Source organism: Cinclus cinclus, chromosome 8, assembly GCF_963662255.1.
Source record: "Cinclus cinclus chromosome 8, bCinCin1.1, whole genome shotgun sequence".
Classification (NCBI taxonomy): domain Eukaryota; kingdom Metazoa; phylum Chordata; class Aves; order Passeriformes; family Cinclidae; genus Cinclus; species Cinclus cinclus.
In genome coordinates, this window is record NC_085053.1 from 22,539,412 (window position 1) to 22,553,883 (window position 14,472).

The 14,472-nt window shown below is 42.0% G+C and overlaps 1 protein-coding gene across 1 annotated transcript; it reads right to left on the bottom strand.

The window, feature by feature from the left end:
* EFCAB14 (EF-hand calcium binding domain 14) lies at positions 1 to 14,155 on the bottom strand. The gene is made up of 11 exons (XM_062497540.1): positions 13,823 to 14,155; positions 12,717 to 12,865; positions 9,531 to 9,676; positions 7,820 to 7,918; positions 5,949 to 6,059; positions 5,047 to 5,127; positions 3,973 to 4,164; positions 3,215 to 3,295; positions 2,263 to 2,374; positions 1,331 to 1,462; positions 1 to 503 (listed from the first exon to the last, which is right to left on the bottom strand). Exons 1-11 carry the CDS (start codon positions 13,996 to 13,998, stop codon positions 328 to 330), a joined length of 1,455 nt encoding a protein of 484 aa, XP_062353524.1. The 5' UTR covers positions 13,999 to 14,155; the 3' UTR covers positions 1 to 327.
* Between the last annotated feature and the right edge of the window lie 317 nt (positions 14,156 to 14,472).

Consider the following 14,472-nt stretch of genomic DNA (forward strand, 5'->3'; position numbering starts at 1 on the left):
TATAAAACCATAGTTTTATTTTAGTATGTACACATTTTAAATTATAATCAGTAACTCCCTTGAAAAGGAAATAACGAGAGGAAAATGTTTCCAAGTTTGGGAATTTTCTGGATTTTAACAAAGTCCCAATATTATGTCCTATCGACATATAAATTTGTAAATTTCTTTTCAATAAATGCAACTGAAAAAGAGAGGTGACAATGTGTACAGTAATTTAGCTCCAACGATCAGTAAAACACTGGGAAAGTGCAGCCGTGGTTTTTCATATCCTGTAGCTTCCTTTAGCTACAGTAACATCCACCAATATCACATTTCTAAACATATACCCTATACACCTAATGCTAATCTCAGTTCTTTTAGTGTATATTTCTCATCTCCATCTGTGTCAAACTCCTTAAAGCTCTCTGATTCCTGGGCTGTGGAGCCAAGCAGCTTTTGAAGATCTCTATAAGAGAGCTTTCCATCAGCATCCTCAGGTGCTTTTTCAAACAGTTTCTGAAGATCTGCAAAGAGAACAAGGATTGAAAACCAGCTTCTTTAAGTGCATAGGAATATCCTAGAAGCTGCTCTCCTAATTTTACAGCACAGTCTCTTACTACCCAATAATTACATACAGCATCCCCGAGTGAAGAGTTTGTCTCCTATGTTGTCACAAGATGCTGATAACACTTTAGGAGAAAAAAGCATGAACGTTTCTGGATTAAATTACACTAAATCTGAAGAAAGTAATCCCTATTTCTAGCCACAACTACCAGCCCATTTTACAACCACTAACTGCATACAGATGCAGCTATCCCCCACAAAAGCAAGCTCTGAATGACTGTTGCTATACCAACAGGACAGATGATATAAAGGGAAAAGTGTCTATTCACTTCCTGATGCAAAGAGTTGCCCTTTCAGGATCTGAAGAGACTGAACAGCAAGATCCAGAAACCATTCATCTGACCAGAGTGTTCTCTTTGGGGACAAAAATATACAGAACAGAAAAAAGCCCCAGAACATACATACTCATAGTTACTTCTTTTTCCTTCAGCATGTTAATTCTGCCCTTGATTTCTCTCCCAGTCTCTGGGGCACTTGATGTAGTACTGATGTACTCAAAACAATTAAAATTCACTAATAATGCACACTCCTGCTTAAATCTCAGTTTCTTTTCCTTTACATGCTATGCTTTCCTTTCAGTTTTTTTCTTAATTGCCTTTTTTAAAAAAAAAAATAGTCCTCAAGCTTTTGAATTTGATATCACATCTCCCAGAATGTTTATACTCATCCTCTCCTAAAAATTTACATTAAATACTCAGAAGAAAAGGTCAGCCTTAAAAGGACATACCTTCAATGCTGGAAATTCCTGGTAAGGACAGATGGCTCAGCTGCCCGTTTCTCTGTGTGCTGTCACCAGCTGACCTTGAAGCCACCCTTGAAAGGTCTGTGGGCTTTGCTGTAGTACTCTGACTACTTTCAACTGTTACAAAACAGTTTCCATTAGTCTTACTAATTCCACAGAATTACAGCTAGCAAAAACCAAACAAAAATCCAGTAAAACTGATTTTATTTTGATCACAGTAGCTGTATGGAATAAGAATGCTGCAATGTTTCAGAATGTACCAGTGTTGTTCCTTTTTACTTTAATTGCAAGAACAGTTTTTGGACAGTCACACAGCTTTAATCTTCCAGTCTGTACTAGGAGGTGTGCATTTATAAACTCCCACACAAAGAAAGATTTGGGAGCGTTTCCTGCTCCACACTCTTGAGGGTGCTGAAGAAGCTTCATTAAGTAAATTACATCTGCCCCCCTTATCAATACCAATATTCCTCAACAACAAGGTATACATTTCCAAGCACCTGCTTGGAATGAACAAGCAGCACAGTCCTATTGTAATGAAGTATTCAAAAATCTGATGTTCAGCAGAAGTGGAGAACTTAAGTCAGCAGAGGCAGAGCCCTTTCCTCTCTGTTACACTTACATTTTGAAAAAGCAAAACCAGATGTTACTGGGTATAAAGTTATATAGTTAATCAGTGCATGCCTTCAAACACTAGTTATTGATTGTGAACACTGCCACAGAGATTTTAAATCACCTTCAAACTTTTGAAGTCATACACAGTTTTCTGTTTTAGAAACAGCAGTTTCCTGATGCTTTAACTTAAAAAACCCTTCATTAAAATCTTAAGGAGGAGTCTAATTTATCCACCTTAATTAGTTATTCTTTGAATTACACAGGGAACTCCAGGTTTATGGATTACTGTTACCAGACATTCTTACCATTCCTTGATGCCTCAATGGGTCTGTCATTTTCTGACTTGCCTGCGAGAGCACTGATCAGCTGAAGAGTCTCTTTTAGTTTTGATACCTGAGAATCTCTAGTTCCTGCTTCCTGCATATGTACAGAAGGAAAAAAAAAATCTTAAAATGCACCCCTTCAGTAGATGTAGAAGATAGAAAAAGTAGTAATTTAAAATATGTAAGCACTTTTGACTGACTTAGAGGTATCCAAACTGATCAAGTTTAAAATTATAAACAAGATTTAAAAACATAAATTTAAAAAAAAAATCTATGGGAAGATGTAATGAATAAATTCACACAGTCTGTAGTAAAACAACAGAAGCAGTATCTCAACCTGAAAAACAGGCTTTATTAAATTATTTTGCATACACTAATTTCAAAAGAATCTGATGTTTACTTGCTGAATTTCCTACAGAAAAGAGCAAGACACTGGAAAGCTGTAATATAAAACAGTCAAGCATACTTGGAGTGAACACTTATACATTAATTAAACTGCTTCATTGTTCCAAAGGTTTGTCTGCAGTAGTGAATACCTTTGTGCAAGAGCCACTCCATTTCTGTTAAATTAAAACCACCATACTTTTTAATCTGCAGCACCCTTACTCTATTCATTGATACACTCCAGATGACAGGTTGAGCTCACATCAGTACAAACTGACAGTGCAGCCTGTTCACTTACCCATCTTCTTTCCAGCAGATGAAAACTGAACTCAGCAGCATCCCTTCCAATCCCCAGCCCACAATTTGGCCGTTCAGTTAAACTCACTCCCAGCCAGTGATAGACCACTACTGAGAGGGGCTTCCACTAAGTCCTTGACTCCATTAGTGACTCTTTGCAGACCTCTGCTCAATTAAGGTCCATTTAAAACATCTTTAGAATGACAATTACATGCTCTACTAATCCAGTGTAATTTGTATTTCCTTACTTTACCTTCAGTTCTTTATTTGACTGACTTTTAGTGTCGAGTTGATCTTCATTTTCCACTTTTAGAGAGGTAGTTGCATTATTTCCCTACAGAAAAAAAACAGCAGTTTATTCACTTGCTTTTTATCTACTACAGCCGTTTCTTTCCTTCAAATTTCACAAACATTAAGCAGAGATAAACCAGGGCAGATACACTGTAGAATAAACATGAAGTCATAAAAATGGATTATATAATTTCCCACAGTAACGTCAGCATGTTCCTTTATTGTTAAACATACAGAACATGTTCTCACAGATGGGCCCCAGTGTGGCAAACAGAAAGCACTGGAAGAATTTATGAACTTATTTAGGAGGGGTTTTTGTTATTGGTTTTGTTTTTTTTTTTTAGAATTTAACCACTGTTGAACAAATACAGAGTCCTACTTAGGTCATCAGTGGGTCTTAACAGATCTGTGCCAGAGTGATTCCTAAAACATAGCTTAGTTTGTGAATCCTGCCACATAAAGCAACCACTCAACTCTTAAATGTCAGTATTTGGACACTTTCCTGTGGATACTGCAGGAAAGAAATGAAATACCGCTTCTGAGACACTCTCAATGCTGGTTATTTGTTCAGGAACAAATTCCAGCCTTTGATAAATGAACTCCTAAGTATCTCAACTTATGTTCACTCTGACATTTTCTTCAGTTCGGTCTGAAAAGTTGTTTCTGCAGTGTAAGGGAAGTAGTAGCCTGAGGAGACACCCTGAGCCATCAAACACTTACCACAATGGTAGATGAGTTCTCTCTTTTGTCCAGATTTTTCACAACCAGGGGAGAGTTTTCCAACAGTGTAACTTTCCAGCTGAGGTTGCCAATGGCTGAATCCACATTTAGAAGCTTGATGTCATTGAACTTTTGGTACACCACTACAGTATTATTTAGCTGCTCCAAAGCTGCATGCAGTGCCTGGCTTTCCTGAAATATAAACAAAGCATGTGTCAGTTTACCCAACCTCTGCAGCAACTCCTGATATTAACAACACCACTGACCCAGTTTAACTGGGCAGACTTCAGGCTGGTTCTCCACTGACACCACTGAAAGCATCCAACTGGAAGCTTCCAGAAAGTTATTCCAACTTTCTGAAAGTCTGAAACTGAGATTCTTCCCCAGGGCTAACCTCTTTGTTGCTAATATAATCACTTCAGCTGTGCTGAAGTGAACACAGAAAGCCTATTAATCTCGTTTTCCAGGTCTAGTTTTGTAAGCACAACAATGATTTTTCCCAAGAAAGCATGTAATGGGCATATTTATATATAGGATTCATTTTTGAGGAAGATATTGGCTGTATTAAATGTAAGTGCAGTCATTCTGTCCCAACCCATTCAGCTAAACACCTACATATTAACCTTTTTTCTTTTTTTTTTTTTTTTGTGTTGCTGTATTACTGTTTTCCACACCTCATTACAGTGAGGCTGACTCAGTACATGCCACTCCCAAATTTGCTCAGGTTAGCAAGTACCTGCCATAAAATCCATTCCACTAAAAGCCTTTAACTTATTTCCATTTACTTTAGCAAAGCAGACCTATAATTTGTCAGATATTGGTTTCACTCTTTCAACTCTTCACCCAGGCAGAACACAAAAAAACCCGACTCACAGATCAGGGCACTTTCCTGTTTGCACACACACAGGAACAAACTACAGGAAAATTATCTTATGATTTGCTTTAAAGCATGCTATCTTGCATTGTCTTGATCAAAAACATACTTTAAGCATACTACAATACTGCAAAACACACGGGTAAGTTACATTTCCATGACACTTGTACCAAAATTCATTATGCAAGGGAGAAAAATACCTTTTGGCAGTATTCTGTCTGATTTCCCTCAGTCCTTGGCACAACAGTGGAGGGAAGTGAAGGCAGCTGTTTTAATTCCCTCTAAGGAAAGAAACAGAAAATTGTGTTACAAAATCCCTGTGAAGAAGTGTTTAAAAACTGAAAGACTGTAGCTAAGGATGTTCTGCTACAATTACAGTCACTCAGGTCTGCTGTGCATGCAGTGTTTTAACCAGGCTAATAGTTTTCTCTTTCAAACACGTAAGGTCCAAATTTATTTTCATTAAACCCAGCTAGCTAACTCTTCTCCATTTAATGAAGAATTATGATACACATTTCACTGCTACCATACACACTGCCATACCTGCAATGTTTTTAGAGCACCCACTAACTGAATTAAGCTTTATTATGTGTCTAATTTAGAATTTATCTGCACGAATTCTTGTGTTGCAGTTTAGCTGAGAAACTGTAATTATTGGCTCAGTTTGTTAACCCCAAGTGAGAGGCCAGGATAAATACAGTGAGTAGTTTCTGCTAGAGACAGTCAGTAAATTCAACCTTGTACAGATTCTCAATTCAGCCAACAAACTATACCAATTTCCTGACATCCCCAAACCTAAAAGAGTGCAGACAGTTACCATAAGCAATACCCTGCCCACACATGAGCATTTCCCAGGCCTACATATCCGTGGAATAGGAAGCAAAAATATGCAGGATAGCAACTGTAGAAAGTAACAATTCTGGCTCTAGAGAAACAAGTACTTGGTACCACACAGATGTCACACAGGGATTAGAATATTAACTAACTGATGTACCAGCCTACTGAAATCTCAGAAGTAATTCAAAGGTAAAAGGCAGAATTCCAAGCATTTCTTTAACTTGCTTCATATCAGGCAGTGTTAAAGCAGTGCATTTTTTCTTACCACATCATTCTGGAGTGTTTCTATGGATTTCTTGTATTCCTCAATAGCTGTCTGTATATTTTCAACATCATGAGCCACACTGGTAAGGGTGCTACCTATGTTGGCTACAGTCTGCAATAAAAAAGATGACAGAAATCTCAGGCTTTCCCCAAACTGTACTGTCCCAAAGTAACAATGAGCTAAACACAATGCTTTGTTAGTGAAACTGTAAGCAGACTGCCACAAAAATATGCATACAATTTTGAGGAATTTGGAAGACTTTTTTCACTCAAAACCTCAAGTTATACCCAAAGCAATCTCTGCCCTGAAGGACCTCAGGACACCTCTAGCACCCTTCACCAGTAGGAACAAAAGCCACTACCCAAGAGGAATTCTCTCAGTAATCCTTAGGATTTTAACACCAGCAGGCATCCTTATTTCCAGGGATGGCACCTACAAGGAAAAAGCCTCAAGAAAACCAAATCCCACATAAGAAACACAGTGTTGTCTATAGGATCATTTAGGTTGGCAAGGACCTCTGAGTTCAGCTGTTAACTCAGCACTGCCAAGTCTACCATTAATCCATGTCCCTAAGCTCCAATCCACATCCTTTAAATGCCTTCAGGGATGGCAACTACAGCAGCTCCCTGTGCAGCCTGCTCCACTGTTTGACAGCCTGTTCAGTGAAGAAGCTTTTCCTATTATCCCATCTAAACCTCCACTGGCACAGCTTTAGGTTATTTCCTCTTGTCCTATCACTTGTCACTTGAGAGAACAGCCCGACCCCCAGGCTGGCTCCAACCTCCTTTCAGGGGGTTCTAGAGAGGGGTAAGGTCCCCTGAGTCTCTTTTTCTCCAGGAACACCCCCCAGCTGCTCCTCCTCAGACTTGTGCTCCAGACCCTTCCCCAGCTCCACTGCCCTTCTCTGGACACTCTCCAGCCCCTCAATGTCCTTCCTGCATTGAGGAGCCCAGAACTGGACACAGGATTTGAGGTGTGGCCACACCAGTCCCCAGTACAGGGGGACAATCACTGCCCTGGTCCTGCTGGCCACACTCATCCTGATGACAACATTCCTTCAGACTTGCTTCTGACTAGGATACAGTGAAAATCCAGCCTGCTTGCAGCAGCAAATAAGGAGCTTGGGAAACAGCTTTGTACTCCCCCCAGAAAAAGAAATCCTGGCAGCCCCATCAGCCAAACCACACTCATTGCTTTACATATCACTAGCTTGTTGATCATACATTAATTTTGTAGGGATAGGAAATGAGATGTGGAAACCCATAATGCCACGAACACTGGACTAACATTAGGTGTTAGCACAACATAAATGTTTATTGCTAACATTAGGTGTTAGCCCAATATAAATCTTTATTGCTAAATAAACAGAAGTGCCATGGAAGAACCAGGCAAGTTTCAACAAGCCATTCTTTACACTAAAATAAACAGGACAGTTCTCTGGTGAAGAATGCTCAGTAAGGCACACAGTAAGACACCGTATTAACAAAAAGCACTACATTTCCTTTTCCAATTACAAAACCTGAACTAACCACCTATTCCCATGCAGTTATAAAACTGAAGACAGGCTTTTTCCAAGTGTCTCACATGATACTAAGATTAGCAATTTAACAGAAAGATCAGCTCCAAAGTACACATGGGACAGCCTAATACAAACAAATGCATCTCCAAAAGGGATAAAATAAGGCCTTTAAATTTTTTACCTACCACACATAATCACAGAACCACACAATTCATGAAGTCAATTTTTAAAGACAAGAGAAGCAAATATTCCTTGCAACTCAGGTAGCTCCTGCTGTCACTGCTGTCTCCAAGAGCCCAGCTGCAGCTTAACACACAACATATTTAGTGATAGCCACACTTACAGTACTTACCTTCTGAAGTTTCTCTACTGTGAGAGGAAGAGAAATCAGGTCAGCAGCAGATTTTATATTGTTTTTGAGATGATTAACTGTTGAAGTCAATAGTGATATCTAAAGCCAAAAAGGAGTACTTAGAATTAGGCAACATAATCCTGATTCTGTCCTCCCCAAATACTGATGGCTTAATGTGCAATATTCAAACATAAGGTAATACAAAATCTTACATGTACACACAAAAATCACTCCTGTCTCTAGGTTAGAGTTCCTGCCTACACTACATTAAAAATATTCCGTCTCTTGCAGAAGAGCAAGTTTTTATTTTAACTATTTTTTAAAACTGAATGAAAGCCACAGAAAACCCTTCTTCTCAGTAAGGTACCCTCTGCCAGTTTTGTATTAATTCCCTTAGAGAGAGGCTGTTGTCCAAGAAAGACTTAAAAAATTGTGCAAGAAGTTTTCATGTGAAGGAAACCATCACCCAACTTTTGTATTTAGCAACGAAACCTGCCTGGCAAAACCCAGCAAAGCCATGCAACCTGTCCAGCTGAGTGATGGGCAAAGAATTTGCACCTATCACCCAAATTCTCTGCTACACAAGTGGAACAGAGACTAAAATTCACTTTCCTCTGGTTAAAAAACAAAGCTGTTTTGCAAGCTGAGGAAAAGATCCTAATTTTACATTAGGTCAGTGTTAATCAGCTGGCATGCAGACTCTCTGGCTCACAGCTGTGAACACTGGCTGAGATTACTCCCAGCAGCACATCCCAACATTTCACAGACAAAAAATAAACAGCAAGAAAATTTTGTTCCCCAGAGGATCTGGCTCAGACTGTAACCAGACCTTGCAGTAACCTGAAGGCCTGCAAGAACCACGTGCAAGTATCTTTAACAGCCAGGTGCAGATAAGAGCATTTTAAAAGTCTCAAGAAGAGCCTGAATAACTGTGGCTGAAACAGTGAGATGCTGAAGAAAACAAATCAAATTTTCATATGTGCCCCAGCAAGCACTTAACCACCACACGGGACTGAAGAAAAATCAATCCATGCAGGCACCTCAGTACTCTAACAAATTAAATCAGAGCACCTAGGTCAAGAAGAGTTCCCCACACACACCTTTCAATACCATTCACTGTGAGCAGCTCTGAACTTTTACCCTCCAGGGCAGAAATTTCAGTAAAAGCCTTGCTGGATGCTTCATTTGAAGTGTAAGTTAATAGAGCAAAGAGCTCTCTGGTAAGAGGCTTATTCTAGCCCCATCAACAGTGCCAAGGTTTACACCAGCTCAGAGGCTCAGTGTGTGTTAGCAGGTTTTATATTCACAGGACACCAGGCCTTAGTTTGTAGCAACAGGAATTTGCTCTGAGTCAGGTAACTCTCCCACACTTACAAAATGCTCTCAGAAATTTGAAATGTCAAATCTCTCATCATAAACATCACAACTATTTGGAAGGAAAATTAAGAATTGCACAGTTCTTGGGTTCTTTTAAATTCTGCCTGAACTCCTTCCACCAGTTATGCAATTTCTCCTCCTGAGATCAGTCTCCAGCCCAGCTGGATGCTCAAGCTGTTTTTTGTTTATAATGATGTTTATACTTTATTTGAGCTTTAAAAATAAAAGCTACATATATGGTCACAGAAGTCCTTAAATAAAATTATTTTCCATTAAAAAGAATTGAATGGAATATTTTATTATTTTTCAAAACCAAGGACTGATCCCCTCTCACCTGTTTATTGATCTCTGTGATATTTATCCAAATTTTACTCAGCCCCAGTTCTCCAGTTTCAATTTGTTCTAGCTGCTTTTGGTTCTGCACCAAATCTTCATTCAATTTAGGAATTTCTTGGAATGATGTCTTTTGATTAGATTCCACTAAAAGAATGAAAAAAAATAATTAGAAGCAAACCAAAACAAAAATCCAGGTAAACAACACTAAAAGGCATAAAACAAATTACAAACAGCAACATCTACAACAGTGAAAGAAGGCAATAACTGTTTCTACAAACAGGTTTATTGCCAGTCTGGATTTGGTGTTTGCTAGAATGACAGCTCTTTTTTGTTTTAAGAGTACCAATACCTGCAGAGAGAACCCAGAGAGACTGTTCTAAATTTAACACTTTGCACAGTCCTGTCATTCTGGCAAGCCTCAGTAGGTCTTTATTTAGTGCAGTTATTTTGCATTACCTCCACAGGGGAATATGAAATAGTAATGGGCCTGTGAATAAGAGTTGCCAACAGTCCCAGGGCAAAGGAGGCAGGTGAAATAAACCTCAGTGCCCTTTTCAAGCCTGCAGAGGGGCTGCTGCTGATGAATTAAATTCCAAGGAGATGAATGTAATTAGGTGCTCTGTGTGACAGAAAGACAACTGAAAAAATAATGTATAAGCTTATACACGAATGCCTGTTGGTAAACAAATCAGTAAACAAGGTCCTTGGAAATTAAGTCAGTTATTACTGCAATTAATACTACAGGAAGGGGCAGCTCAAAGCAATTCCAGTGAGCCTCAGAAATGCAGCTCTTCCAGATCTGCAGTGACTAAGCTGTTTAGCTGCACTGTGAGGCAATCCTAAATCCCTAGGTCTGAGAAACAAATAAGCAAAGGTTTTGAGATGAAGATGACAGGGTTCTCTGAAATCTGCACATCCACCCCGTAAGGCAGCACTGAAAAGCTCCACAACAAACAGCCATTGTTCAGACCAGACTGCCAAGAGCAGTGGGACCTGTGTGATGTGCAGCTGGCACACCCCAGAACAGATTTCCATGTGTGACCCATCCAGACAAAAGGAGAGGCCTGTGGAGTGGATGCCCAAACACACAAAACTGGAAAGCTGTGCATATTCAGAAACCCACCTCACTTCTCTTTAAGAAAGTTCTAAAAATACTTTTTACTTTCTAGGTGCAAATAAATCTGCTCTGGATCACCCAAGGTCTAAACAACACTTCTGGGTAAGATCTAGAAAGGTGTATTTTAGCCAAAACAGACTGGGAACTAATTTGTGCATTTGACACAAGCATCTCACACTAAATCTCATGTTTTCATAGGCTTTTGACAGTAGTAGGCAAATTATTTTCCATTTTGCCACTCTCACTGTGAACAGTAGGACTCCACCTGAAGAGTTTTTTGCAGCACTAGGAAGGTTAAATGCCACATTCTTAGCATCACTGCTGACAACTGAAGGGAAAACACTACATGACTTCCTCCCATTCCAAACATACTTGATGCAAAGATGTCTTGTTTATAAAAAGCACTCATCCCACGCTCACTTGTGCAAAGAACGACAGAACATATCAAATACTGCCACAAACATCTGCTCTTATGGGGAAAAAAGTTTGGATGAAGATTCAGAGAAAGGTTCCTTTTCCAAACTTGCTATATGACAGATGGGTCACCTGCCTTTGTTTCTCTGTTCACCCACACATTTCACCAAGGTAAAATGTTACCTCTGAAAACCAGGCTGTTCTTGCTGCCTGCTTTTTTTTGTTGTTGTTGTTGTATTTAAATGCTGTGCCTTGATATGAGGCTTCCATCCAACTCCTAGGCATGGTATTATGATAGCAAGGAAATCTGACACGTTTATCACCAGGCAAAGCATTACATGCACAGCTTTTCTATTAGAGTAATTAAGAAGAAAACAAACCCATCTGTAACTGCCAGACAGAGAGAACATGCTCAGGGAGAACAGCTGCTCCAACAAAGAGGTCTGTGTTGAACAGGAATGATGAAACTTAACTACACCAAAGCCAACAAATGTTGCCCCTGTGCAAAACTTTTACCACCAGCACACCCTTAAAGGGGAGCAGTCCACCAAGAGCAACAGTTGCTGACCCAGAACACAGAAACAGCCACTGCAGAACTGCTGGGAACACTCAGAGCCACAGAGCAGCACCTGGAACTGAAGGTATCTTCCAGAACTGATGGACAGCAACTACAGCTAACTTTCAGAGTTTAGTATCAGTTAATACAAAAGCAAATCTATCAGCAACTGTCTCACACCCAGCCAGCCTGTTCCACCTTGGCAGAACAGGAATACCTAAACACCAACAGCAAAGAATTTCTACATCCACTTCCTCAATATCTCTTTTACCACAAGCAAGACAACACCTTTGTTTCCTTTTTCAATCTACACAGGATTTGAAACACTACTAATTTAAGGTACCAAAACACATCTTGTGCCCAGAGGTGAAGTACAGAGAGCCAAGAACATACCTTACATGCACATATCACCATTTGTTATACCTCAGCCTAGAGAAGTTATTATATTGAAAATCTTGGAATGGGAATCTTGACATGGATGGAGAAAACCTGAGCTTCACAAGCAAAACACTTCATATCTTAACTCCACACTTCAAAGTATTAAACATATTAAATCTACACCACACGTAACCTGACATAAAAGTTGAACAAGAACAGGTCAGTGCAAACAAGATAAATATTTAGAGGACACAGAGAGAAAATACAGTACTGAAGCAACATTCAAATTCCAGAAATTCCACAGCAAGTATCAGAGGTTTTAAAAGAGTTCAAGACAAGAATAGTTTTTTTCTTAACTTTTTTTTTTTCCAAAATTCTCTAGACTGCTTTGACAGGTCTGATCAAAACTTTTAAAATAGAGTCATTCTTTGGAAGAGAGCACTCTGAAGACCAAAGTCAGGAATTTTAGAAACGTACATACAAGCAACTACAGGCCCACCCAGTCGTGTCCCTGCTCCTCTAAAGACACAGAGCAGGCAAGAATATGTAACATTCACCTTAGATTCACCAAGTCTCTGTGTTCTTGGCTCAGAGGACTCCTCAATTCAAATGTTAATTAAAAGACTCCGTAGTTTCAGACTTTGACTAAGCAGGCAAGAAACTAAAGCTCTTCACACTGCCCAAAGAAAATGTGAAATAGTAGTTACATTCATACTTACTAGTTCGAAACTTCTCCTTTATTGCATCCAAATCCTCCTTGAGAGCTACCTGCATCCAGACTAAGCCAACACACGCGACCACACAAGCAGCAAGAATGACGAACGCACACAAAGGGTAACAGAACCTGCAGCACCGCAGGTAGTCTCCCCTGCAGAAAACAAAGTAACAGCTGGTAAATATACAGCAGTGCCTAGAAAAGCGTTAATTTAAATGCTGTTCCATCCAGCAAAGGAAGGGACAGAGTAGAAGCAGCACACGTTTTGAATGACAAGTATTTACAAGAGCATTTTCAGGAATAAATAAGGCTCTAAAGCCAGGTCAGGGCAGTTACTCTCTATTCAGTTTATCCTCAGTAGGCACACCTAGCATATTTAAAAGCAGCTGTCAGGTTTCCTTTACTAAAATATCCTGCTCTGCCGACATAAACTTATGTCAGGCACATCTCCTTGATAGCTTCAAAAACACGTTTCAAGACAAGGTATTATCATAACGTTAAGACATGTACTTCTAGAGCATTCTAAATTGTGAAAGCCCAGGTTTCATTGAGACATGGTTATTTTCAGGTATGCACAGAGGACCATTGTTAATGCTGTTACTTAACTGAAAAGCTTATTTACTGGCAAAAGCACAGCACGTCCCTGAGAAAAGCAGCACTGCGCCAGCTCACAGGATGCTGAGCACACACACGGGTAACTGCGCCCAGCATCTCCAGGAGCTGCCCCCAAGTTTAGTTCACAGGGACTTGTGCTGCAGTGAGCACAAAAAAGAAAAAAAAAAGAAAAAAGCGACGGCATGGTCCAGTGGGAGCTGGCCCTGGCCATGGCTGGGGGTTGGAACTAGATGATCTTTAAGGTCCCTTCCAACCCAAGCTGTTCTGCCACTCGATGATACTTCCATTCCCAGACAGGCGACCTGCTGGGCGGGACACGCTCAGTGCAGCTCTGGGTGTCCCCTGGCAGTCCCCGGCCTCACACACCGCGCTTATCCCCCAGCTGCCGGCCTGACCCGCCGAAGGCAGCGCAGCCCCGGGGAAGGGACGTGTCCCCGCAGGGCCCGTCCGAGCGGGACCATCCGAGCCGGGCCCCGCGCAGCGCCCTGGACTCACTTTCCGCAGCGGCCCCGCGCCCCCGCGAACTCGTCCTCGTCGGAGCTGGACTCGGAGTCGGAGGCGGGCGGCTCGGTGCGCAGCAGCCGGTGGCCCGAGCCCTTCTTGGCGGGCTTCTTCCTGCGGCCGTCGGCGGCCAGGCCGATGAGGGCGTTCAGCTCCTTCCGCTTCTTCATCCTCTTGTGGGGCGGCGGCGCGGCGGGCTGCTGGCTCCCGCCTGCCGCCTCCTCCTCCTCCTCTTTCTCCTCGGCCGCCGCCGCCAGCGCGCTCCGGGTCGCCAGCCTGCGGCCCGGCGGCGGCTACAGGCGCTCCGCGGGGCCGCGGCTGTTGCTCCCCCGCCGGCCCCGCGGCGGCTCGCCCGGCCCCGCGGCCGCCGCCCGCCCCGCCCGCGCCATGGCCGCCCGGGCCGCGCCGCGCCCGCCTGCCAGCAAACCGCGCTCCCACTGGCCGCCGCGGGACCGCCCCGCGCGGGCAAAGCCCCGGGTTCGAGTCCCGCCCCGGGCGGGACGGAGGTAGCGGGGCACGGCCCGGTTGGTGCCGCCCGTCGCGGCTCCGCTGGCCCACCGGGCTCGGCGGGGGTTGCTGCTCGCAGAGATAGCGGTGGCAAGGAAGCGGTGTTGCCCAGTGGCTGCCTGCCTTCTACCTGCCAC